This window comes from Pituophis catenifer, unplaced genomic scaffold (genome assembly GCF_029215685.1).
Source record: "Pituophis catenifer annectens isolate HBS135680 unplaced genomic scaffold, rPitCat1.0.hap2 SCAF_2, whole genome shotgun sequence".
Classification (NCBI taxonomy): domain Eukaryota; kingdom Metazoa; phylum Chordata; class Lepidosauria; order Squamata; family Colubridae; genus Pituophis; species Pituophis catenifer.
In genome coordinates this window covers 273,046,620-273,074,301 of record NW_027256882.1, presented here as the reverse complement: position 1 = coordinate 273,074,301, position 27,682 = coordinate 273,046,620, and the positions used below count along the sequence as shown (strand labels likewise).

Genomic DNA, 27,682 nt, shown 5'->3' with positions numbered 1-27,682 from the left:
CCCAGTGCAACCATGGATGACTTACCTGCTTAATTACATAGATCTGTCTTTTGAAATGCCTGCTACTAATTCCTTGTTGACAGGTTCATAGGATACAAAGCATAACTTCACTGACGCAAAAGATTCAAAGAGTTTTAACATTTATTTTTACAAGGCATTTGCCTCATTGGTTTGTGAGGTTTATAAAGGTTAAATTTGTGCTACAGTTCTCGGCCCATCCATTGCCTGCAATGGACTGGATACATTTCTGACATAAAAATGAATCCCACAGGTCTTAGGCCACCAGTTTAATCAGTTAATGTTAAGTCAAAGGATATGCATATCTAGAGATTGCCAAACCTTTGTCACTTTAAAAAAGAAAAGCTATGTAACACCAAAACCATGCGTCTTGTGATGTTTGCACAATCTGCATTAGTTCTTCAAGTTTTATTAGACAATGCTTTTTGAACTATTTTAAAGGAAAAGAAACCAAAACAGAAACTTTAATATAAATGCATTATATTCTACAAGCCAGAAAGGTTTTTTTCCCCCTCTTAAGTTCCAGTTCATCCAAAAGGTAAATGGATTCTCTCAGTGAAGCCTATATTTGCAAAGGTTCAAATGCTTAGTATGATGGAGATCTACAGAAATCATTCTTAAGGAGAACTCACAGGCCAAAAAGCAGCCTACAAGTAATGCATTTCCCTTGACTAATGCTCTAGGTTTTTGCTGTCCATGACTGGCAATCAACATAGGAGCCACATCGAGCAAGCTAGATGCTTATCTGGTGAGTGGTCTTCGAAACAGGCATGTCTGCTGTTAAGTGCTTGGAGATTGCAGTCTTTGAGTATCCTTTCAGAAGTGAAACTGAATGTTAAATAAGCTTGAAATATCAAACAACTTACACAAGTGCAAAGCCACAGATATTCTTGCAGAACAACTTTTCAACACATCCCTAAAACAACACAAAATGTTCAGGATCATTCATCTTGGGTTGAACATCTGATCAGATCTTTATCACCTGGAAGCCAATGATACAAACCCTACTCTTGAGTAACCTTTATAAAAGATTACAAGGGAAAGGTTCCAAGAAATTTATTTTCCAACCATTTTTTAATTAAATGGCCACTATTCGGACAGTACTTTCAACAAAGAAAATCTGCTCAGAACAGAAACATCGTATTTAGGAGAAGGGAAGCAAAGGCGTTTACAAAAGTGTAAACACACACACACAACTGGAAGCCAAGTTATCAATAGTTACATGCCTGCAGCTTTTTGAATAGGATAGAAAGAACTGAAAAAAAAAACCTATATCCAATTATTAGCACCTTGAAGAACAAGTGAGTTGTACTGACCTCAAAAATGTGGGGAATTCTGAAAAGTGGAATCAGAGTCATATTTAAGATTTAGGGCATTTTTATTGTTAAGGCACATAGGACCCTAACACTAAGATCAAATAGAGATATGAAAGGCTTTAAATCACAATAACTGATCGCAATAATGACTTTTATAACAAATCTGGCTTCTTCTCTGTAAACTAGTTTCAGAAAATGTTATAGAGATCTTAGTCAAAAAAGGGTAGGAGGAGGAGGACAACTGAAGTTACATAACCTATTCCTGTTTTTTTTTTAATAAAAACTGTTTTCACAAAGAGCCCTTGGTAATTTTAGTTCCAAGAAGCACAAGAACTTTTAGTGTTATTAAACTACATACATCAACAAACCGCATCAGACAACAGAGCGTCAAGCTTAACATTTTTCATGCCCCAGTTAAGCAGTACTGTACAGCTGAATGTGGGTTATAACAGGTTAATCCCATGTATGTCCCCATGTTCCCCGTATCTAATCAACTTCCACCTCACAGAGGCGTCTTAATGCTCCCCATTGGAAAGGGTAACAGCAACTGCTTCAGTGTCCATTTTTGCAGGAATTCGTGGTACTTTCTTGGCAGGGCTGGGAATATGCTAGGAAAAGGAGAAAGAAGCCATAGATTAGAACCCATCAAAAAACAAAGCTGACAGTTCTTTTAAATGCGTGTTTCAAAACATAATGAGAAAACCTAATGACACATAAGGAAAGAGCAGCATAATAATAAATACATGGTTGTAAATACTTGAGCTACATAGTACTAAACACCGTTCAGGCTGAATTCTGGGAGTTGAAGTCTATGCATTTTTAAGTTGCCAAAGTTGAAAAAATGTTAGCAATGTTAGTGTAGACAATGCTCTATAATGCATAACCAAGTGGCAGTTTCACTTCTCCTGACTGAGGCGCATGGAGAGAGAACAGGTCAGGGCCCACCACATATTGGGGGTGGCAATTTATTCTCACCTGAATAATTGAATAATGAATGCCAAAAACCCCAAAGAAAACCATGCCCCAGATTTAAAGGACATTGGTGACAATAAATTATAATTAGGTAAGAATTGGATACTTTTGAATAGCAATAACATGAAATAACCTGGCATGCTTTAAAATTTGGAGAATGAAAACAAATAATCTTGAGTATCATGTTCCAAATTTAACAAAAGTCCAATTTATAATTTTTGGACAATATATAGAGCCACAAAAACTAAATGTGGTACATAGGAGAAATTGAACTCTGTGTTTGTGAGAGTCCCAAAGGTGTTTTTTCAAGAGGCAACTGGACTTTCTGGTTTTTCTTTGAAGACGTTTCGCTTCTCATCCAAGAAGCTTCTTCAGCTCTGAACTGTTGCCTCTTGAAAAAGCCCATTTGGGAGAACCATGATCTGGATGGATGTCTGAGAATCTCCATAGACGTATATGTGAGAGAGGACACTTTTTTACATTAGCTCAAGAAAGTGAGAATAGACACGATTTAATAGGATTTAAGATTGTGATTTGCCAGAATAACAACAAAGTACAGATGTACTTTGCTACATGTGCTTGTTGCACAGCTATTTATTTTTCAGGAAATAGAAATACCAAAAAAGAAAGTTAACAGAAAACCAACACACAAAATAGCAAGGAAATGTGTTTGAGAGAAAGCAAGCAGATTGCTGCACTTCTTCCAAAAGAATACCCTTCCTTTGAGTCACAAAGACTGACATTAATAGTATTTAGGACACACAGGTTTGCATTTAAACAGAATTTCTATTTGGCCAAGACTCCAACTTCATTCAGCAAAGTCATAGTTAAAACAGAAGGGGAAAGAAATTTGCAATTATGCAGTTTTAAACCATAATTAAGTTTTGCAATTATGCAGCCTTAAACCCAGTCAATATGTGCACTTGCTCTTGGATATAAGGGAAGAACGGAGATTATATGACTGCCCGGTTACCTCGCCAGCCAGGTTCAGATGAACTTCCACTCCTGCTTCCAGAGGTCTGTCACCCAGCATGGGACGACGGGCATATGTCCTTCTGTGCTTTTCATCCACTCGTACTAAGTACCATGTTCCCTCAAAAAGGTCATCGACTGAACACTGGGGGATATAGTTTGCTGTAAAAAATAGGAGGGTTGGGAGGCAGAATTTCTAAATAGGCATTTTATCCCAGGTATTAACATACTGTAGTGATCAGCACCTTTTCAGATGACTCATTACTTTGAATAAAGCTAAGGTCCCAAAAATAAAAGTAAAAAATGAATTAAAGTTTAACAATCTTGAAATTGTTTCTTAAAAAAATAAAACTTAAAGCAATCTTACACATGAACACAGAAACCCAAAAGTTACTAGACATTTTTGTTTTCTACAAATTTGCATATTTTTAGAGATAAGTCGATAGTAACAAGCCTTGTTACAAGTGTTTCTTGGAATGCAGTAGGGCTACATAGAACGTTAGTGCAACTAATTTAATTTTTTAAAAGCTATTGATCCTAATCTGTTAATAACCTTCCTAATGATTAGCAAATCTCCTTCAGTGGGAACTGTAATACATTTTATGCATCAAGGTTTATTATCCGAGTACAAAATATATTATCCAGATAATTCAGAAGTTAAAAGGGGATGGATACAGGGCTTAAGCTGCAAATCCTTATTAATCACAAATGGGATGGTTTTATTTCCTAGATATGGCCTAACTTATCCACGTATCTCTAACCCAAGTTGGATGGAAAGTTTCCTAATTATTGGAAAAGCTACAGATTCATTTCATTATTGTTTTTAGAAAAATAACCAATATTTTTATGTATCTGTAGTTTTAAGTTTTGATGTACAGTACGTCATCCTTTATGTCATCTTAGAAAAGGTGGAGTTGATAGAAAACAACAAACTTGCCAAATTTGACAAATTTTCTGATACAGGTCCTATTCATTTCCATAAGCATACACCAAATATGACTTAATCAAGATCAAATATATCACTGATTATCTACCACTCACCTAAGTGGTGAGTTCTTTCTCTCAGCATCATGTTTTCTGCAAATACTTCTGGTGAGATACATTTCCTTGAATCAAGCCTTGCTTTCAAATCAGTCAGGCTTGATATTATTTTATCCAGAGAAGAGCCTGCAGTATAAAGGATTAAGTTTTGTGGGAAACATTATTATAATACACAAACAGCTACAGACTTGGGCATGCAAGAATAAAGCTAGTAAAACAACCCTTTTATTTCCTATAGATACCCAAGAAGGGAATTCTTGTGGCCCTTTTTAATGGCATTAACTCAAACTAGTAAAGCAGAAACTCACATTTTAAAGTTTCCTGACATTCATGCCAGCATAAACCTATTATATCACACGTTAGAATAGAATAGAATTTTTATTGGCCAAGTGCGATTGGACACTCAAGGAATTTGTCTTGGTGCATATGCTCTCATGTACATAAAATAAAAGATACAGGACTTAAAACAGGACTCATCATCACAGCTAAATTTTGATAAATTTTAAATCTATGGAATAGGGCTAGTCGATGTTACAGGTCTATATCCAAAATATGCTTCAGAGCATGCGAGGCCAGAAATGCAAGATCTGTCAGCAACTCCTTAAAGCAACTGAATTAATATAGTTGTTTTAAAGAGCCACAAGTAATGCTATGTTCGCACTCTGGTGCAAGCCAACGTATGTATCTCTTTGGAATCTAACCTAAAATGCTGCCCAGACCTTCTAAACAATTTGCTTCAGAGAAAGTTATAGTAGACCACAGAAATAGCTTCCTTTAGTTTTAATGTTTTATACAAAAGAGATTTTCATTATACATGGAAGTTTCTTCCCAATCTATTGCCCTCCAGAATGGTTGATTTCCTAGAATATTCAGAATGATGTGAGTTGAAGATACCTGAATAACACAAAGTGGAGGGAAAGACTATCGTAGAGAAGACTTGGAGCTAAGTAGTGGACTTAGAGACAAGAATATGACTTAATCACACACTTGAAGTCAAAATATAACCAGTAATATTTGCTAAGGATTGGCATTTCCCTAACTTGAATTCACCTCTCTATCTTATGATCAGCAACTTTTGGCTTTCAAAGGTTCCTCAGGAAGCAACAGCATACATACATATTCATAACTCAACTATCACACATGCCTCCCTTTTAAAAAATTTAAACTCAAGATTCTAAACATGTTGAATTGTATGCTTGCAGAGAGTCAAAACACTATAAACAACTACTAGTATTTACACCCAATAGGAATTCAAAATTGGCCACATCTTATTGTGCATGCATGTGTGTGTGCGCACACACACACACACACCTGGTGGCTTTCCTCACCTGGGGTTGCATCTTGGCTAACCTTGATAGAGTAGAGGGTAGCAGCAAAGCCAGAACCGTATGAGAAAACTCCAATCCTTTGTCCTGCCAGTTGCTGTAGAGAGTACCTGCATTTCATAGGAGTCCAGTAGTTAGCAAAAAGTTTAAAGAAGGTGAAGGAAAGCATCTAGAAAATCTAATTGGTTTGTTCCAGCCAATATTTCCTATTAAATTGCATTGTCCCTTTTTTCTCATTTTCCTAACTGCTCTTGGGAAAAAGCTACATCAATTCTTATTCTCTTTTGTTCTATTTCATGTACAATATTACATACAATTATAGGAGAGAGTGACTGGATGTTAATGTAAAAGCAAATATTACATCTGGATAAAAAGAAAACAGGCAGCTTTGCTGTTTAAAGGTACATGCATTTTTCTTCTTTCCTGCTTCTCCTCAAGTATTCACAATTCTACCCACAAAATGTATCAGAAAACACTTTTTTAAAAAAGAAACCTATGGCTTCTTGAAACAGTACATTAATGATGTGTAAATTTCCAAGATTTTCAGTTTCAGAAATTCCTATATGGTTTCTAGAAAAAATATTTGGGGAACTTACAATAAAAATACCATTAACATCTTGGGGATTTGTCTCTGTTTCTTGACAAATTAAACCTGGGCTTTAGGAATACACTATCTGAATCAGTCAAATCATTTCAATGCATCTCAAACATATTCCCATATTACCATCATACATACTGGGCTAACAGAGAAGCAAGGCAGCCATAAACAGATGGTGTATACATATTTCCGTTTTGATTGGAGACAAGCAAAGAAGCCTTTGTTTTTTGGCTGAAGATTTCAGAGCTAGCCTTCATAAAAGCCTTTTCCACATCTCTGTCAAAGTAGGTGTCTTCCAGTTTTAGATCTCTGAAAATAAGATAAATATGTAGAATAAATACATACAGAATCCTTTTTTTCAACCTGCTGGGTGATTTGAGATTAGTGAAGATTTGGAAGATGTCTTATCTAGAGGCAAAGGATTTACATATATTGGATTATGCTGATATATGAGGAACAATCCTAAGGCTTCACTTACTGAGTTATAAATTCCATTGAATTCTTTAGAAAGAAAATATTTCTGAAAAACTCTATTTACTTTTATACTACAATTCAGCTATCATCTTGACTTGTGCAAAGAAGCTTTCTCTCACATTCTTCTTCTCTACATTTTCTTTATATGCCCCTAGTGTGTCACTGCTGATCACTGGGCACTCAACAGCAGATCTCGGGCACATGTTAGGATGGCATACAAAGGAGGGATAATCCTTTCCGCTGGCATATGCTCTTCCCTTTCTTATATATAATTTTATTAAGCATTTTATTTACAATAGTAAAAACTAATACAAGCTAAATGTAAAGAAAAGAAAATGCAAAGAATAAAAAGTGGACGAAAAAAGAATGAAAGAAGAAAAGAAATATAATAGAAAGAAAACAAATAGATAAGTAAACAAACAATCACTCTTCACCTTCTATAAAGTTAAACAGATATCTCTTCATCCCATATCCCATCCCTTATCTATAAGCAAGTCCATAAAACATCAACTTTTCAGCCCATGCTTTTTCTTTCCTAGGTAAACACTGTTGGACACAACCCATTGTTTCAGCCATCAGTGAGAAGGCTTAGTACAATTTATCTTTAACCAATGAAGAATAAAATATTTGGGTGACATAACTCTGTAGGCCTCATTTATATATTGCCATTAAGTACAGTGTTAACATATTTGCCAAATCTTGCTTTTGAGGTAACTATTGTATTGGGATAGTTTACCTAAATGCTTCCAGGCCATTGTAAATGTCATTTTCTTTCGAGAGTGTTGGCTCATTAAGAAAATCATTCAGCAGCAGGCGGGCTACAGATTTCTGAACAAGTTTGCAATATGGAGAATGGAAGATTATGAAGCCAAAATCATTCAGGGTGAAGTCCTTATCAATTCCCTCTGAAAAAATTAAAAAGAAAAACAATAAAAACAATGGCATTCTAGAAATGATCTGTCTAAAATTGCAAATCCCACATATGCCATTGAAAAACAGAGTTTATTCCATTTAAGCAAACATGGTACTGGAATGTAAATATATTAGTTATTCTAAGATTAAGACTCCTGAAACAGTATTTACAATTTACATATCTTACACTTATCATTTAACAAAATGTGACACCATCTCTCAGTAGCAACTAAACACAAACCACCCCGGTTTGATTGAAGCCTCAATACACATAGGGCTAAGTATTTATTTATTGATGTGCTCTAGTTTTTCCTTACTCTTGCATACCCATACCTTCTTTATCTGTTCTTTCAATTTAGCACAATTCATTTATTTCCAATACCTGCGTCTTACATTTTTATTATTTCATGAGTGGAATAGTATTCCTCCTTTTCAAATACCTATTTTTCCCCATTCACCTTTTCTCCACTTTCTAAAAGTTATCAGGTGGGCTTTCTCTTAAAAACTTACAGGTCTTGTGCATTATTAAAACACACCTCTCAAAAACTATTATTACTCCAAACAAAGCCCTTCCTGAGTCAAAATGGTATTAATAAAGTACTACAATGTCCTTGCAGTAAACATTTAGTTTCGAGACCTTCTGTGTACCTAAACCAGTAAAAGATTTGTGTGCCATTTTCAAGTGTGCATGGGAAATGTTTTAAGTCTGTAGTAGCTTTTAAAATGTTAAAGAAAAGAATAACATCCCAAAGAGAAGAAAGGGGAGCCTGAGTCTACAACTACGTACCTTTCTGCCACTGGGCACAGATTTTCTTGCGATAGACATTGTAACAGCGATCCAGTGCATTGAGGTAGCATTGTATGGATAGCTTGCCATCTACCACAGGATACTCAGATACCATATCAGGTTTATAAAAGTCATATGCATGCTGCATGTGGGTCCCACGCAATCCTACAGGGGGAACATTCACATACAAAAGAGTTATTGATTCACAAGCTGTTTTTCCAATTCCGAGATGCGCTATGCAGAACTAGAGTTAGATGGGAAGTGCTGAAGAAGTGAGAAACTACTTTCAATTTTTCATTTCTCTGAGAAAATGAAACGTGCAGTATTTAACAGCCAAAGAGAGGGGTTTTGTAGAATTATTGTATTAAGTTCTCTTGATCATTGAGGTAATTCATTTGTATAGATCTGTGATGTACAAAGATGTGTACTACGTCTGGGCAGGTTTTGTTAGGTTGCTAAACCAGCCAGTCTATCCATATCTCAAAAAGCCGATTCTTTCATTCCAATAGAACCCCACTGAAAGAGCAGGCTGATATTTGGGGGGAGGGGAGAAAAATTAATCTTGATGAATCCAGTAATCCCTATCCTTAGCATGCCCTACGTAATACCATTTGCTGACCTGTATGTGACAGGATAAGGATTACCAGTAGGTCAACAAAAACTAGAATATGCTACCATAAATGCTAGCATAGGATATGCTGGATCAAGGACTTTAGGCACTTTATCTCAGCCATGTGAAAGAACCCCAAACAAATGCCCTGGACTTGTGCATCAGGCTAAGCTAGCCAAAAAACTCCAATCAAAGTTAAACAATGGAGTCCTTGGTGCTCTGAGCTTGGTTTATTGCCCAACTAAGTGACCTCATCACTGGCATGACATTACCTAGTTGGGTAATGAAATGTCTGCAAGCAAACCATCAAACCTAGAGAGCACCAAGGACTCACAATTCAACACTGAGATACACATATTTGCATACGTTGAAGATTAAACTAACCAGATATGTGAGTGTAGCACTGTAACTGAGTTGGCTAAGTGTGTCATGTGAACGTGGCCATTAATATGAACAAAAGCAGTATTTCTTTTAGAATACGTGGTAACAGAGCACTAACCTCGTTCAAAAATGAGGGGTGCATTTGGACCCACAAGCATAGCAACAGCACCAGCTCCTCCAGTTGGTCTGGCATTCCCAGTTGCATATACAGCTATGTCTCCAGCAACAACAAGTGCGTAACGCCCTGAAAAAATACAAATACAAGCTATGAATGGACTGCATCAAGGTTATGAGAAATGTCAGTCGTGACAACTTTATGCGAACAGAAACAACCCTATCCAGAGTTATTCAACCTGCAATTATTTTAATCAACTGCAACCATTCATTTCTACATTTAGCATTTAAAATCCTATTAAAAATTTCTGATTATATCGTATTGACACATATCCTTTTATACAAATTTGCATTTTGTATATGAGGACAAGTGTGAGCATTTCTAAGTGGCATTTGTGTCAATAACAAGGAAGTAGCACAGAGGAAGGTATGTCTAGATTAGCTGCCATAGAACTTGTAGGATAAGCAGAAAATGTTCATAGGGTAATAGCTTATGATGCTGGATTTCTTATGAAAGCCTGATAAACCATCAATATATTATCTCACAGAATATTTTTATATTTCAGCTTAAGTTGACCTACATCATTATAACCTGTTAGTTGCTATACTCAATGACACTTATCAAGAGTTTTGTCTTGAAAATTTTTCTAGTACAGCAAGAACTGCTATAAAAGCTACTCAAATAAGTGTGATTTGACAATCAGAATTTATCCTATTTTACAGATAGAACAATGACTAGCATCGTTATCTTTTTGGGGATTATAATGTTTTTCATGCCTCACATATCAGGATACAAACCTCTATCCTCACCCAGATAATTTCTGATACCTCCGCATGTCAACATTGCACCATCCTACTTCATATGGTGTTGCAATGAGCAATTATTTCAACTAGCTAGTTGAAACAAGTACTTTATACTTGGCTAGAAGCTGAAAAGCATTCATCATTAGTTCCTCCCATAGATTCACACTGATACTGTAATAATTAAACCTTTTTTAAAGTGTCTTCTGCAATGTAAACAACAGCAGAGGATTTGGCAATGCATTACCTCTCTGGATTTCTATAACATTTCTAACAAGTTGTGGCTAAGAGACAATAATTGAAATACATATCGAGAAAATCTTGATTTGAATAGGTGTTAAGTACTAGGGTACTTTTATAGAGGGTTTTGGAAACTGTATCTTTGTTTACTCTTTTTTCAATTTATTCAAGGATTTGGGTTGCCCCAGGTGATCAAACTTACCATCCCAGGAACTAGATTCCACCCAGTTAATGGCATTGAAGAGTGCAGCTGTGCCTCCATAGCATGCATTTGTTGTGTCAATGCCCTCCACATCTGTGTTACCAGATTCTTCAAAGAGCTGCATCAGGACTGTCTTTACAGATTTGGATTTGTCGATGATCGTCTCCGTTCCAACTTCAAGTCTTCCAATGCAATCATAGGACAGACTGTTCCGCTCCATCAGCTTCTGGACTGCAGTGAGGCAGAGTGAATTGATATCCTCTCTGTCAGAGCAGAAGCCCATCTTGGATTGTCCCAAGCCAATGGTGTATTTGCCTGCATCCACTCCATCAAATTTCTCTAACTCTACCTGGTCAACATACTGGGAAGGGAAATAGATCTCCAAAGCTACAATTCCCACATCTTTTGGCCAACAGGCTTCAGCATTCACAGGTAGGGATCCAGGCATATTGGTGTATCTAAAAAAAAGGTCATAGTTTTATACCAATGTACAATACTGAAATTTAGTTTAAAAAATATCAATAATCCAATATTTGACACAGTAATTGTCAAGAACAAATATTATTTGTTAGACAATTTTAAGCTATTCCAGAAACAGCTATGAGTAAACAGAAAGAATACTTCATACAGAAATGAATTCTTCTGCTTCAACTGATGCTATATATGTCAGCCACTTTCTAATTCTAGTCTATTACAGTGTTCTCAATCTTGTCAATTTTAAGACACGTGGATTTCAACTGTCAGAATTCTCCAGCCAGTCGTTGTTGTTGTTAGTCGTGTCCGACCCATCAAGACCCCATGAACAACTTTCCTCCAGGCCTTCCTGTCCTCTACTATCCTCTGGAGTCCATTTAAGCTTATGCCTACTGTTTCAGTAACTCCATCCACCCACCTCCTTCTCTGTCGTCCCTTTCTTCTTTTGCCCTCAATCTTTCCCAGCATTAGGCTCTTCTCCAGTGAGTCCTCCCTTCAAAGTAGGTGGCCAAAGTATTCAAGTTTCATCTTCAGGATCTGAATTTCATTATTTTAATAAGAACCCGGTTTTTTTTAAAAAAGCAAATACTCATTGAGAATGTGTTTTCCCTACTCTAGTATAGATGAATATCTAACTTGTTTTGCTTCACACCTATTAATAATGTCCAAAATGAAAAAAAAGAGCAAAAATATTCTGCCAGAATGGAAAATATAATTTTGCATTCTTCCCCTAAATAGTAAAGAGCAAAAACATAAACCACAGAACCAAAATGTTAATACTGTTCCTGTTCATAAAGATACCATATACCTACTGGAATTCAGAAATATATAATACAGTATCCAGTATATATACATATACTGTAAATATTATTAAACAGCATTTTAAAAAAATCACTATATCTGCAGGAATATCATTTTTCTTTTAAAATTATGAAATAGAATGGGAAGAAACAAACATGCAGGAGAGAAATGCCAAGAATGTTAAAGAAATTCAGAAATATATAATATAGTATCCAATCATGGAAACTATATGCCTTTTAACACTTAGTTTCTATTTCCACATACTGTAGCTGGAAGGAAACTTTAAATAAAACAAGCACATATGGTACAGAAGTCTCAATTCTGTTCAATGACTCATGCCCTACTGGTACTTTGCTACTCTTTGCTACTAACATTATACTACTTGAAGAACACCACTCTTGATTGAAGAGGCAATTCCAAGAATCAAATTCAAATTCAAATTCACAATAGTAACCTTTTTAGTCTTATTACATTTTTCTTACTTTTCCTATATCAACTTGATTTCTTTCTGCCATTCCCATTCCTCTTTGCACTGCTTTGTTTTCAAACCACAGAGTCAGACAACCATTGGCCTTTGCCCTGCTTATTCTTGAAAACTAAATTTATATTCTAATGAACTAATTAAGGAATGACAACAAACAACAGAGCTTAATAGTTATGGCCCTCAGGAATAAAGAGGCAACATTTGCAGCTACCAAAGCAGAAATTAACATAAGTGTCGATGTCAAAAGATAATTGTCTGAGTTGTGCTTAATTCATGGGTTTTTATGTTAGTGATTTCCCTGGGGGAATATAGGTACTGATTTTTTTTCTTTCAAAGACATATTTACTATTTTTTATTTATTTTTCTAGGCTTATCAACTGACTCAGAGTAGTTTATAATCCTATTATAGGAAAGCAAGATTAAAACAGCAATATAATCAGCAAGAAACAACTCTATATAAAACATTCCTATGTCAAGAAATTACACTCTTATATAGTCATGTATTCTTACAGAAACTTACTTCACCACACACACACACACACTGTACACCAGAATTTTACAGCATTTGTTTTTTCCTCTCAAGAGAAACTATGGACCAGATTGACAGCTGATTTTTTTTACTCACAATATAAAGCATTTTTTAAAAAATACAAAAATAAAATTGGCAAAGTTGTTATAAAAATAAAGTATGTTACTTGAACACCTGTCTTCAGCAGAAAGACTGAAAAATACATTTGGTGCATTTTCGTACACATCTGAAGAAATTTACAAACAATAAACATTACACACACACACACACACACACACACACACACACACACACACACACAAAAGTCAGAATGCGACCACCATGGACACAAGTCTAGAAATTCGTTCAACTTTTAACAGTTTCAAAGAAAATACTGCATGCCTACTGGTAGATATTGAGGAATCATGGGGTAGGGGTGGGCTGGGTAGCTGCAAACTGGGTAACAAGGCACATGTTTTGCATGGAGAAAGTATCTTCAGATAGTTAAAAGGAAGATTTTTTTTTCACTCGTTAATACTTTAGCTACTATGCCTAATACACATAAAAGCCAATGCTAAACAAAACACTGAATAAAATTACTATTTACATTGCCAGGCATCTGCTACACACACACATGTATATATGTATGTGTGTGTGTATATGTGTGTGTGTGTATATGTGTGTCAATCTCTCTCTCATATATCTGCTACACACACACACACATGTATATATGTATGTGTGTGTATATGTGTGTGTGTGTGTCAATCTCTCTCATTATATATCTGCTACACACACATGTATATATGTATGTGAGTGTGTATCAGAGGTGGCGGAAAGTTTGAGTAGTTCGGAGAAAAAATTCTGACTGGTCCCACCCCCATCTATTCTCTGCCTCCTGAGTCCCAGCTGATCAGGAGGAAATGGGGATTTTGCAGTAACCTTCCCCTGGATTGGGGAGGGAATGGAGATTTTACAGTATACTTCCCCTGGAGTGAGGTGGGAATGGAGATTTTACAGTATACTTCCCCTGGAGTGAGCTGGGAATGGAGATTTTACAGTATACTTCCCCTGGAGTGAGGTGGGAATGGAGATTTTACAGTATACTTCCCATGCCACGCCCACCAAGCCACACCCACAGAACCGGTAGTAAAAAAAATTGAAACCGTGTGTGTGTGTGTGTGTGTGTGTGTGTGTGTGTGTGTGTGTGTGTGAATTTCTCTCTCTCTCTCCATGTATGTATGTATGTATGTATGTATGTATGTATGTATGTATGTATAATGAAACCAGAAGTTAGGATCTGGAGCATAACATCCAGAGACAGGGGTTGTTTCTATTGCAGAAACAGAAACTGATTCTTCTCGATTAACTGTTCGAAATCAGCCCACACATTCTGGGAAGAGGGGGTTGGCCGCTTCCTCCAAAAGTCCCAGGCGGGGCAAGACGTGCCGGGCTTCGGCTCCTACAATTCCAAGCCTTAAGGTAGGGGCCCATGGGATTTGGAGTCCGGCACGTCTGGGGTGACGAGGGGAGACTGGCGGACTGCCTAAGCACACTCGCATTTCCTCCCCCAAAGACAGTCGGGCAAGGCGCCTCTCCGCCGCTAACCAGGCGATGCCCTTGGCCGCAGCCGCCTCCTTGAAGGCGCTCAGGGATCCGGACGGGAGAAAGGGGTTGCCCGTCCTGCTTCCGCTTGCCCCGTCCAGAGCAGAAAAGCCGTCAAGGCAGGGGATTATGAGCCTTCCCGCCTCTCCCTCGGCTCCGCCACAGCCTCCCGGGCAGCCCTGGAATCCCGCCCGCGAAGGCCTCCCCCACTGCCCGGCCACTCACCCGGACTGGAATCCCATCGCCGGCTCCGGCAGACACCGCGAGCCCCTGGCCGCGCATGCGTACATGTCATGCCTTTTCCTCCCGTCAAGACCGGCACTGTCCTCTTAAAAGCCAGAGACCGCCCGCGAACCTCGTTTTCCCACCCACCCCTCCCTCCTTCCCTCTCCTGCTGCTCCTCCTCCTCCGCGGAGCCACGCCCCCCCCCCGCTTCATTCTGACGCGCCCGCCCAGCTTCTGTGCGACACGCCCCCAGAAATCGGGAGTCCTCGGACGCTGCCCGCGGAGGCAGATGCCGTTTGCTGGCTCGCGCGGTCGCCCCCCGCATTTGCCCCAAGGGCGGCCCCTCCCGCAGGCAGGCGCGCATGCGCTTTTGTCGCGACGCAGAGGAGCAAAGCGGGAAGCGAGCCAGCGACCGAGCAAGCCTTAGCTGGGAGCTACGGATTTGTCTTCGGTTAAAATAGGGATGTCAGGGAAGGGTTTCGGATTCGCCAATCTGCCATTGTTTTGTCTTGGATAATTAGCGACAGAGCGTCCCTAACATTATTAAGATACGTCGATATTGTTTTTTTTAGGTCTGCGTACTTGCATTTTATATTAGGTTAGCAAGCAGAGGTCTTCAAATTTGGCCGCTTTAAGACTTGTGGACTTCAACTCCCAGAATTCTCCAGCCAGCATAACTGGCTGGAGAATTCTGGGAGTTGAAGTCCACAAGTCTTAAAGCGGCCAAGTTTGAAGATCTCTAAGTTAGCTGTTGAGCTCCAGATGTGCCAATACAAGCTCCATTACTGCCAGTTGTAATCCAATTCTAGGATGTCCCTGATATGCATCTACAAATATAATTGCTGAAGAGTAGTTTCACTACTTTATGCTGGATTGCTTTTTAAATTTATTTATTTTATCCCGCCTTTATGATTTTTATAAATAAGGTGGCGAGCATATCCTTCCATCTGTTTGCCCCATAACTCCTCTTATGAGGTGAGGTGAGCTGAGAGCGTTTGACTGGCCCAAAGTCACCCAGCTGGTTTTCATGCCTATGGTAGGACTAGAACTCATGATCTGTTTCTTAGTTAGCATCTTAAACTGGCTACTTTACAAACTCCATTTGCCCTATTCAGAGCCCTGCAATGTGTATAGGGCTTGTGATTTTATCTCGGAGCTTTCTAAAGGTAGGTCTTTCTTTATTAAATCACTGCATGATTCATTGATCCACAAAAGGACTCCCACTCCTTCTTTAAATTAAGCTGCTTAATTTAGTTTACAAAATCGAGTGCAAGCTTACAACTCTCCTAGACCAGATTATTAAATGATTAAAGTTGTGATTGAATGCATACCTCAATAGCCACACATTAAGAAAATCATAGGATTTCATCAAAATGGTTGCAAAAGAGACTAGAATTTGTACACTGGTGTTTAGTACTTGTTCACCTTTACTCAACCTTTGGTACTGCTAAATGTGCTGATGTTGCAGTAAGATTGGAGGACTGTGTGCAAACAGTGCTTATTACTCAATTTCACAGTTTTGCATCATTTGTCTGAGAAATCAAAGCAAATGCTCATACAGTTATACTGTATGCTGTTTCCTGGAAATCATTAAATGCGCATAGGTTGATTACAAGCAACTTGGGGCATGTACTAAATGTTCTAGGCATGCTTTGTATTTTGAATTTCTAATACAAACACAGTCTACTGGACAGGGTCACCCTGAGAACAGATCAAGATAGGTAAACAACAGACCTAGTTTGCCATAAAGTAGATGTCAGAAAAACAATATTTTGCCCTCAGCTTGAAAAAGTGCTCTCCCAAAGCCTCTCTTCCCTAACAATTAGGTCTTAAGCTTTTGTTGAGTGCAGTATTGTGGTACTGTAGAGTGTTTCTCAAATTTGGCAATTTCAAGCTGGTTGTCTGAGAAATTTTTGGTGTTGAAGTGAAATACTGGTGTAAGTAGAACTTCCCAGTTTAGAAAGAACAAAGGAAGTCTAATAAAATAAAGTCAAGAAAGCGAGCATTGGGGAATAGAAGAGGTTCTGAATCAGGGGTGAAATCCTGCAGGTTCAGACAGGTTCTGGAGAACCGGTAGCGGAAATTTTGAGTAGTTTGGAGAACCGGCAAATACCACCTCTGGCTGGCCCCAGAGTGGGGTGGGAATGGAGATTTTGCAGTATTCTTCCCCTGCCATGCCCACCAAGCCACACCACACCAACCAAGTCACACCATACCCACCAAGACACGCCCACAGAACTGGTAGTAAAAAAAATTTGGATTTTACTCCTGTTCTGAATGTGTCATATGTGGGTGGACAAGATGCTGTAGAAGTCAATGTATTTGCCAGTTGTGGCAAATATGCATTCCCAATAATTTGTACCAGGAACAGATCAGCGCTTTAAAAATTGTAATACTTAAAACTGTATGCTGTGCAACAGTCCAGATTCAAAAGCGAAAAAGTAATTAAATGTCCTTGACCAATGACCATTTATTTAATGACCATTTGAAATTAGGATGGTTCTAAAAGGAATGACTTAAAACTGGTCCTCGCACTTATGACTGTTGCAGTGGTCACATGATCAAAGTTTGGGCACTTGGCAAACAGCATGTGTCTACGATGGTTGCAGCATCTGGGGTCGTGTGATTGCCATTTACAATATTCCCAGGCAGCTACCAATAAAGTCAATAGGGAAAACTGGATTAATTTAACAGCCGTGGCAAAAAAAAAAAAAAAAGTCATAAAACTGGGTGTGACTCACTTAACAACCATATAGTTTGGCAACAGAAGTTCTAGTCCTAATTATGATTGTAAATTGAGCAGTAGCTGTAAGAGGTCCTAGCTCACAAGGTTCTCTGGGCTCCTGCTTTTTATCAGTGCTCTGATCAGCTTGCCTTCCCACTGGCTTTTAAATTTGGAGAGTGGAGCCAAAGTCATTGCTTTCGCCTGAAAAATAGAGCATAATACTGAGGGCACTTCCATGGAATACAAAGAGGTTTTAAAGCTCCAGCTTCTAGCAATAGTACTTAGACTTATATACCGCTTCACAGTGCTTTTACAGCCCTCTCTAAGTGGTCTACAGAGTCCACCTATTGCCCCCAATAATCTGGGTCCTCATTTTACCCACTTCAGAAATATGGAAGGCTTGAGCCTGGTGAGATTCATTCTGCCAAATTGCAGGCAACTGGCAGTCAGCAGAAGTAGCCTGCAGTACTGCATTCTAACCATTGCGCCACAGCGGCTCTTGCTAGAAGAAATGGAATTAATCTTTTCCCAGTGGCTCAATCTTCAACGATTGAGAACCTTTAGCACAATATGTATTCCAAGAAGAAGAACCAGAGTTGCATAGAAGGCCTATGATATACTGTACATTACCTCCTTACTTTCACTTATTATTTATAAGTACTACTAATGATTTGTGAATCTCACCATCTTTTACTGTCCTAGGAATTTGAGGCCAAAGGTACAGGATACAAATGTTAACAGATTCATTTTAAAATATCTATCAGGGAGGAAAGCTTCTTGTTCATTCACTGCATGACTGAGTTAGTGTTCAGCTACGGTTATTTCTTGGGATGGATTGTGAAGCAAATAATTCTTAAATGTTTGCTAACGTTTTCCTCCTCTGGCCTGTTAACTAGTCTGTTCATTTAAAACATCAAGATTAATCTCTGGGCCCATGCAGCAAAACATGGGAAACTGCCTCTATAAGGCAGAAATAATCTTGCAGAAATACTTTATATTTTTCCTCCAGATTCAGATGACATAGCATTAACTCTACCCTGTAAAAGAGTTATTTGGAGTGGAAGAAACAAAATATTAGTAAGTAAGTATAGATGATCTTTTGCACAGATTATCTTTGATTCCTTATTGGAATTGTGCATGCTGGTTTATCTCCAGTGACTTTTTGTTGTAGCCTCAATAAAGCAAATATCAATGATAACTCACAGTAATTTAAATTTGCATTTGTGTTTTTCTTCTGAGAGAAAGTGAACTTCACAATTTAAGGGTGTAAAGAATCTTTCATACAATTTACTTTGGGCCAGTATACCTCTGTATACTTCTTTCTGTAGAAAGAAGAGATATTTCTAAATGCAAGAGAAATCACACTCCAATAACTTTAATCTGGATTTCTTCTATTGCACTCCTTATGCAGATAACACTACATTGCAAATCTATCTTTGCATGCTATAGCCAAAATGATTTCCTTTGCAGCTGGCAAATAAAACAATTGTTTTGGAAGTATTCTATGCGTACACATTAATGTCTTTTATTTGGTTCTTGCATGTTAAAGAACATTAAAATATAATAATATATTAATTGCACAATAGTGGTGCCAATTATCTTTCAATTAATAACATCTGTTGCGTCTCTTGGGAAAGACAATTTATATTTTGCATAATTCTGTCATAAAACTAAACAAGTCTACAACATGTTACTGATATCTACGATAAGGGATAAAATAGTAGCAGTCAACGTATAAAAGGAAATGTGCGTGAAATAATTAATATAGAAATAACTGCTGAGCAATTATAAGTTCATGCTTGACTCTTGTTGGACAGGTAGACAGTTTTATGTAGCATAATAATAGGTCATAATACCGTGTTTCCCCGAAAATAAGACAGGGTTTTATTTTCTTTTGACCCCCCCCCCAAAATAAGGGCTTGGCCTTATTATCAGGGGGTATTATTATTTGGGGAGTCGAACTCGCGATAAGGCTTTCTTTTACAACGTGTTTCCCTGGACACAATGGCGAGGAAAGCAACGGAGCTTGAAAGGTAAGACCTGCGTCCCGCTTCTCGCCTGCCACCCCCAAATTTCATCCCTAAAGGGGGCAGGTGGCTAAGCAAGGGGCAGGAATCCTGCAATGCCTGGCGAGGGGGGGAGAAGAGACTGCAAGGGGAGCCACGTCTCACTCCATGCGTCTTGCTTTTCTCCTGCCCCACCTGCCACCCCTCTCAATAAAGAGACGGGGAAGGGAAGCAGCCAGGCTGCTGTTGCCATTGGTGGGGTGGGACATGTTGGGTCGCTCGGCCAGCACAAAGAACAGGGAGGGGAGGACATGTCCCCCTCCTTACCCCCCCTCCGGCCTTGCCTCAACACATTTTGGTTGCTCAGCAAGCAACTAGAGGAAATGGAGGGACCGGCTGCACATGTGTGTAAGTAGTTGGTGGGGGAGCTTATTTTGCGGGGGTGGCTTATATTATCGCATGTGCTGAAAAGCTCAATTGGGCTTATTATCTGGACATGTCTTATTTTCGGGAAAACACGGCAATTTATTGTGTACTATAGACCAGTAGTCCCCTTTTTGGCACCAGGGACCATCTTTGTGGAAGACAATTTTTCCATGGGGGGGGGATGGTTTCGGTTTCGCTTGCCTGCCGCTCACCTTCAGTTGTGTGACTGGTTTCCTAACAGACCATGCTACCTGTCTGTGGCCCGGGGATTGGAGACCCCTGCTATAGACAATTCTAATTTAACCCCTAGTCTCGTCAATAGTGAAGCAAATGCTACCTTCAAATCAGCAAAGACACATCTAGGCAGTTTTCTAGGGCAGTGGTATTTCTCTGACAGGCCAAGTATAGCCTAGCCCCAAGATCACTTGTAGTCTCCTATCCAAATAGTGTATTAATAAGGCCTGATGCGGTTGAGTTTCCAAGCTCAGTCAGTCATCCAGGTGCTGCCACCTTCTAATAGCAAATCATAAACCAGGAGTGGTCAGCCACTGAATGAAAGCATAACTTTCCCCCCACAGATTCCCCTTCTTCCCTATGATAAGCGAAAGTCAATAATATCATGGCTTACCTGTAATGTGACGTGTAAACTTAGCTTAAAACGAGATGTCAAACCATTATGGCAATATTGCACTAGTTCTATTTTCAAAGTACATTGTATTGTGAAAAGAAGGTGGAAAATATGATTCACGCAGATTTGCTCTTTCAGTTTTTATAGATTTATGTAAATTTTCTGGCTTTGTGGCTCAGGAAACGTAGGACACGTTAATATTGTCACTTGCTGTCTTTTCATTCTGCAGCATTAAAACCTGTCCCTTTTCTATAGTCAAGCGAAGGCCTCATTGTTAAATGTTTTACGCAACATGGAAAATACAGTTAAATCTCCCTTTGGGTGTGGGGGTGGACTTGAACTTTAATCAGAGCAGAGGCTCTGGAAGTGGAATTCTTCTCCTTAAGTATCAGTATCTAGCTGAACTTGCTTGATGACAAAAAACCGAAGCATGATGATTTGTTAGAATCTGGACAGGAGGCCAGGAGGCCCAAGGCTGTAGACTAGACAGGGAAGAAAAAAAAATCCTAGAAGAAAATATTGCAAAGCACTTCTGACTGTTGCAAAACCCCTAAAAGCATGTGTTCATAAAATTCTTGAGAGTGGAGTTTGACTTTACAAGATAATTTTATTGCTCCCCTATGCAGTCTGAATTTAATCTCTTAGCTACTTAGAACCCCATCAGGGATATCCAACCTTAGCAAGTTTAAAACCTGTGGACTTTAATTCCCAGAATTCCCCAGCCACACTGGCCGGAGAATTCTGAGAGTTGAAGTCTACAAGTTTTAAATTTGCCGTGGCTGGATACCATTGAACTCCATCTAAAAATAAAAATAAAAGGTATGTGTGTAGCAATTCTACACAGGCTGAATTGACTAAACAAGCTAAGCGGTTCCCAAACTGTGAGCCACAATGAGCCTAGATATTTTAGATATTTTATTATTTCATAAATAGAACTGTCCTAATTGTCCCAGGGGCACCAAGCATACAATTTGGGAGATGCTAAGGACCCTGTGAACTGAAAATATTTGGGAATTTCTGAACTTAAGTCAAAACCATACAAACCAAATTGTGGCTTAGCATGCTGTATTAATTTGTCATTGCTTTATTTGTTTATTGAACTTGCATGCTCCTGAATTGTATTAGCCTCAGAGCAGCAGCATAGGACAACAGCATAAAAAAATATCATCCAATCAAAATAAACAGCAGTAAATGAAACACAATACTTTTGGTGTTTAATACCTGAAGAGGAAAACCTAGCTTCTGGAGGAAGGCTGTTTAAAAATGTTGGAGCCGTGAAGGAAAAACATTGTTTTCTAGCTCCTGCTCCTCTCACCAAAACAGGGTAGTTCTCATAGCTGATATAGTCACAAGTCAGCAAACCATAATTCAACACAACTTGTAAAAATGTCAGACATAGAGAGTGGAACAAAGTGGCTTGGAATAGCAGAAAGACAGTCTTTTCTTTCCGATTCCAATGAAGCATAGCCCAATCTTTAAGTCTACATTTGAATGAGAAACTTCCAATCTGCTTTTGAAGCCCATTTTGCTTGTTAAAAGTATTAATCTTCTGCTCTAAAATTACTTCTTCACTATTTTGCACATCCATTATCTCAATAGTGATAATTATAATAGTCTTCTTTGAATAAGAACAATTTATGAAATGTAAGGGACGCGGTTGCTCAGCGGCTAAGACGCTGAGCTTGTCTATTGAAAAGGTCTGCAGTTCAGCGGTTCGAATCCCTAGTGCCGCGTAATGGGATGAGCTCCCATTACTTGTCCCAGCTTCTGCCAACCTAGCAGTTCGAAAGCACGTAAAAATGCAAGTAGAAAAATAGGGACCACCTTTGGTGGGTAGGTAACAGCGTTCCATGCACCTTTGGCACTTAGTCATCCCGGCCACATGACCACGGAGACGTCTTCGGACAGTGCTGGCTTCTTGGCTTAGAACAGAGATGAGCAGCCCCCCCTAGGGTCGGGAATGACTAGCACATATGTGCGAGGGGAACCTTTACCTTTTACCTATGAAATGTATAGGCCTTCTGACTCCCTATAACTTTGGGCGGCTTACAAATTGTTAAAACATTAAAACAGGAAAACAGCATAAAAAAAAAAAGATGGCAGAGATAACAAACCAGTGGGACAAAAAGAAGAGTAGGGGGCTTCTATCAAGCTCACCAAAGGCCTGGGTGAAGAGGTAGGTTGTCCAGTTTCTGTATGTATCAGGCACAGGGTGGATAAAAATCAATGATTTTTTTAAAAAAAATTTTTTTTAAAAACCCATTTTTTTGATTTAAATCGGATTTTTTGATTTAAATCGGATTTTTTTGATTTTTATCGAATTTATTTTAATAAAAAACTTTTGGGGTAAAAATCTATCGTAAGATAGTTTTCTATTTAAGATACGTAAATAATTTAGTTTATTCAGCATGAAATGGAGCTTAGTTATGTAGCACAAGGATGTATATTCTGCAACACTGGGACTATCGGTGAGTCAACAGTGGGTCAAAGAGTAGCAGAGATGACAGTTGCTCTTTAAAAATTATGATTTAAATCGAGTTGATTTAAATCAAGCCTTTTTACTAGTGATTTAAATCATGATTTAAATTGTGATTTAAATCAACTCGATTTAAATCAAATCCACCCTGATCAGGCATGGGGGAAAGGCCAGACAAATTTGATCTTGTTCCCTCATTGTCATGCTCTAGATTTTTATTTTTTATTATTTTTTTGCAAGCCCCACAAATGCAGTAGTGCAGTAGGTATCAGGTCAATTGCCAATAAAAAAATAATGTGTTAAAACACTAGAAAGTTGTGGTTATGAAACCAAATCTAATTTTGTGTATGTCTGAAAGTACAAAATCAGATATTCACCAGTTTGGAACGGATATGTACAACATAGTCGGCTGTCTATTCATATGGTAAGCCCAGGAAGTCAACTGTAAAGAAGCCAGATTTGGGGATCTCCAGGTATATATATTTCTTTCACTCATTCATGCTTTACAATAATTATAGCACTCTGATTCTGAATTACCAGTAAGCCATTACTTAATCCATACTTAATACTATTAATAAGAATTAACTTACTTTAACTCTATTTTTATCACTATAGAAAACCACAAGGTGTCGCTGTTTCAAGTCTACCCAAGAGGACCTATTTTTTTTAACATTTCTCTAAGATATACTGGATCATTAAATCTATGTAGCATCTCCTTTTCTTTTCAGAAAAAGGAAAGTAGAATTCAACCTGCTTTTCGACTTTGCTCCTTTAACCATGGTTTGTGGAAGCTAAGTTCAAATTTTTATAAAACACGACATACCTCAACTAAAGAAGTCGAATAATAGAATGAGGCATGAATCAAGTCAGTCAAATTAAAAGAGTAGTAAGTTTTGAGGGGAAAAAAGCTTTTTCTCCAAACTGTCAGCTATGCAAGTATGTATGACATTTGGCTAAAATCATTCATTATGTAAGAAACTCAAGATGTCATTCATAAAAATACAGTTTTGTGGGGGCCTAATGCAATACACTATGGGGTAGCAAAGTCTTACATCACAATTTATAAATTGTTTAGGAGCCCACAAAATTCTATTTTTTCTTCTTTTCACACATTCTTACAATTATCCCCTTTGGAAAAGTTCCTAAATAATTGACAAACTAATGTTTCTCTTTCACACCAAAACAATTTTAAAAATACTGAACGATGAATGCAAATTTTCTCCCTCCCATCAGAAAGCCTTTTATAATGACCATATTTACAATTTTGGCCAATAAAGGCTGCTTCTTAAGAGCCTGCACACTTTTTTTATGACCTTGAAACTAATTACTGCCTTCTTGTGGATTGTGGAGCTTTTCCTATATTTAAAATTATTCCCTTTGTGTTTTCCTAAAAAAAATAAATTGCATATTATAGGGAACAAATAGAGCAGTGGAAGGGAATAGAAAATTTGCTAAATGAATACATCATAGGATCTTTACATTATTCTTTTAGCTATTTGACTAACAAGCAAGCCAGGATCAGTGTGCTAGAGAAAAAAAAAGCACACATTGAAGCTACTTTCTTCTAAGTCTGTTTTCAATTGGAAGGACTTAAACATATCCAGAGATCTCTCAGTGACATCAATGCAATTTAGAAGAACTTAGGTGTAACTAGAAAGAACCCATTTATTTTTAATAGAGACTGAACAACTTATGACGTCATTCTGCTTGGTGAAATTTAAATTTTTCCAAAAACATTAGCTAGAAAGGGACACACCTTAAAATTCAACCACCCTAAAAATTTTAGAAATTTAAACAGTGGACCGTATTAGTGAGATCTTGGGACATTTTGGGACACGGAGTTACTGTTACTAAGCTCTGCCAAAATCAAGGAGATAAATTGCAACAGTGCAACTGTAGCAGATTTATTTACAAGTAAATCCCAACAGCTAATACAGTTCTGAATTTCTTAAAAAGTACCAGATGTCCAGTTAGTGTGCCTCACTGATCTCAGTACTGCTGGTTCACATAAGAGTTCTTTTTTTGCTAGTGTAATCTTTGCAAAGAGATGAACAAAATGATGCCTGAAATAATATCAGATCTGTAGATAGGGACGGATATCCCTAGAACTAGCAGACATTTCTACCAAAGTCATCATAATAATAAAAGTGTCCACCTTCCATTTTCATCCTATGGGGATTAAGTCTTGGTATATTTCATTAAGCAATGAGGAAGTATAGTTAATCTAATGGCTAATTACCATTCCAATCCCCAGTATAATGTTCTGTTCAGCTTCTTTGAAATTAAGGAAAAGTTGTACATTCACTCTGGAACCAATAACATGCTTGGCCACCCAGCACCCCTTCCTCCTACTTTAGATAAAAGAAATCACAGATGTCTAGTAGCCTTCTGAAACACTTAATCCATCTGAGAAAAATGCATTGAATTGTATCCCCATCACGCACTGTGAAGAAAAAACAAATCTGGTAGAAGGCAACCTCAGACTATTTCTATAAATCTGCCAAGAAAATTGCAAGTTGTATTCCGGTGAAATTCTAAATTCCCTAAGTAGAACTGGTGGAGGCTATTTTAGTCAGAGGCATCCTAAAGTTTGGTAGTTGGACTATTATGTGTTGGATGAAAAATATAGAACATTCACTAGTTTCACAGATATAGTGGGGAGCTAATCTTCATCCTCCTCATCTAACCATCTGTTCATAATTTTACCCTTCAACTAAGACAGCTGTTCCAAATGACAATCCAATTATACAGGTTGTGCTGGGTTCACATAATGTATTAAGAACCATATGAGCATACAAGGTTTAATGTATTATATGAACCCAATCGGTGAAAGTTCGGTCACCAAACTAAACATACTCTACGAGTGGATAATATAATGTATGGTAAAAATAAGTCAAGCAAGGATCATATCTAAATTTCTTCATACTATGAATCCAGATTGATTGTTTCAAATTAGAAATAATTTTTATTTAAACTGCCAATTCTTAATACTTTGGCTGTTTTAAGACAACCTCTGACCTGACTCCAGTATTATATTTAAACAGCCAAATATCTTTATACTTGTTTCAATCCGATTTGTAAGAATTCTTTTCTGTTAATTTTTTGTAATTTTTTTAATATTAATTGTTGTATCTTGAACAACTTTAATGCTTTCAACTAAGACACCTCTTTTTTTCCCCCTTTGACATTATCAAACGTGGGGGGGGGATCATATATTTTGAATTTGAAGGAGTGCAATTCCTTTACTGGCTGGGGAATTCTGGGAGCTGGTCTACACCTCTTAAAAGTTGCCAAGGTTGAAAAGTCTGTCCTAATCATTATCTTCTTCATTGGTTATTTGAGAGAAATTCATGAGAAAGAAGGGAGAAGCACAATTTATTTATTTGCACAACTGGGCAAGTGGCTAATATTTTCAAGGAGTGAAACCGCTTCTGGATTTTGTTTGGGCAGGGCACCCAGAGAGAAGGCAGGCAAGTCAGTGACAAAAGAATGCCCACTCCCACGACCTACTTGCCTTCCCTCAGTCTCTGTGGGAAAGAATAGATCTAAGGCAACAGTCATAAGTAAGCTGTTTCAATTGCTGCCTCTGCCCACTTAAGACAAGCCAATTTTCTTGTTGCTATGCTGCCTAAAAGAAGATTTTAAGCAAGAGATGCAGGCAGCTCTCTCAGACAACCCACGCCCCTGAATGGGGTGAATGACTTGAGTTTTGCAGTAAAACCTAACCCCTACCAGGGTGCAAGGCAAGTGGCTGAGCAAATCATCTCACACTCTGGGAACATGTTCCACTCCACCATCTCCAAATAAATACCTTTGTATTAAGAGCATAATTATTAAAAGCTCAGATTACGACTGACTCTTCACACCCATCACTTGCTCTATATTCCTCTGCGGGTTATCCTTGGGTTCTTCAGCGGACTCACAATCATAGAGACAGGATTCCCAGGAGGAAGCAGGGAAGGTGAGCATGCACCAGAGACCTACTGCATAAAAAAAAAAAAAGCTCCCCTTAATCTCAAACTAGCCTTGTGATTAGTAAATCCCATATCCCATATCTGGGATTCATCATATCTGGGATCTCTGGTGGTCTTTTTAGAATAATTTCACATGCTCACACATTTTTTACATTATCCTTCAAGAAAACCAAAGAAAGCAAGAACAAAAAAAAAAAACACAACCCAATCTTAACCAAGCAAACAAGACAAAGGTTTAGAAGAGGACTCCCATCTAATTTTATATAACTCCACAAATAATCTCGGAAGAATCCTCTCTCAAAAGGCAATCCCCTACCTATCCATTCAACTCTTCTTTTTCTTTTCTTTTTCATTCTATGCATTCAAGGTTTTCTGAAAGTGAATCCCATTGAGAATTTATAGAGAGGTGGAGATGACTGCTTTGTTGGGACCATACAAGTAGCACACTTAATAATCACAACCACAATAATAATAATAAAATAATAATAATAATGCCTCCGCTCCCTCCAGGTCCAACCCACCTGTGTGCAGCAACGGCTCGCCTTCAAACCTCAATCGCCGAATCGGTAGCTCTGGAAGGCAACAGTTCT

At 38.1% G+C, this 27,682-nt stretch overlaps 1 protein-coding gene across 2 annotated transcripts; it reads right to left on the bottom strand.

Annotated features, from left to right (window-relative positions):
* Nucleotides 1-123: 123 nt before the first annotated feature.
* Nucleotides 124-27,653, bottom strand: HMGCS1 (3-hydroxy-3-methylglutaryl-CoA synthase 1). 2 transcript variants are annotated; one of them, XM_070938890.1, is made up of 10 exons: nucleotides 27,614-27,653; nucleotides 10,764-11,221; nucleotides 9,525-9,650; nucleotides 8,416-8,580; nucleotides 7,453-7,621; nucleotides 6,381-6,551; nucleotides 5,648-5,754; nucleotides 4,320-4,445; nucleotides 3,280-3,440; nucleotides 124-1,942 (listed from the first exon to the last, which is right to left on the bottom strand). In XM_070938890.1, exons 2-10 carry the CDS (start codon nucleotides 11,209-11,211, stop codon nucleotides 1,850-1,852), a joined length of 1,566 nt encoding a protein of 521 aa, XP_070794991.1. In that variant the 5' UTR covers nucleotides 11,212-11,221; nucleotides 27,614-27,653; the 3' UTR covers nucleotides 124-1,849. The 2 variants fall into 2 exon arrangements, with proteins under 2 accessions (XP_070794991.1, XP_070794990.1); XM_070938889.1 differs by lacking the exon at nucleotides 27,614-27,653 and adding an exon at nucleotides 14,858-14,940.
* Between the last annotated feature and the right edge of the window lie 29 nt (nucleotides 27,654-27,682).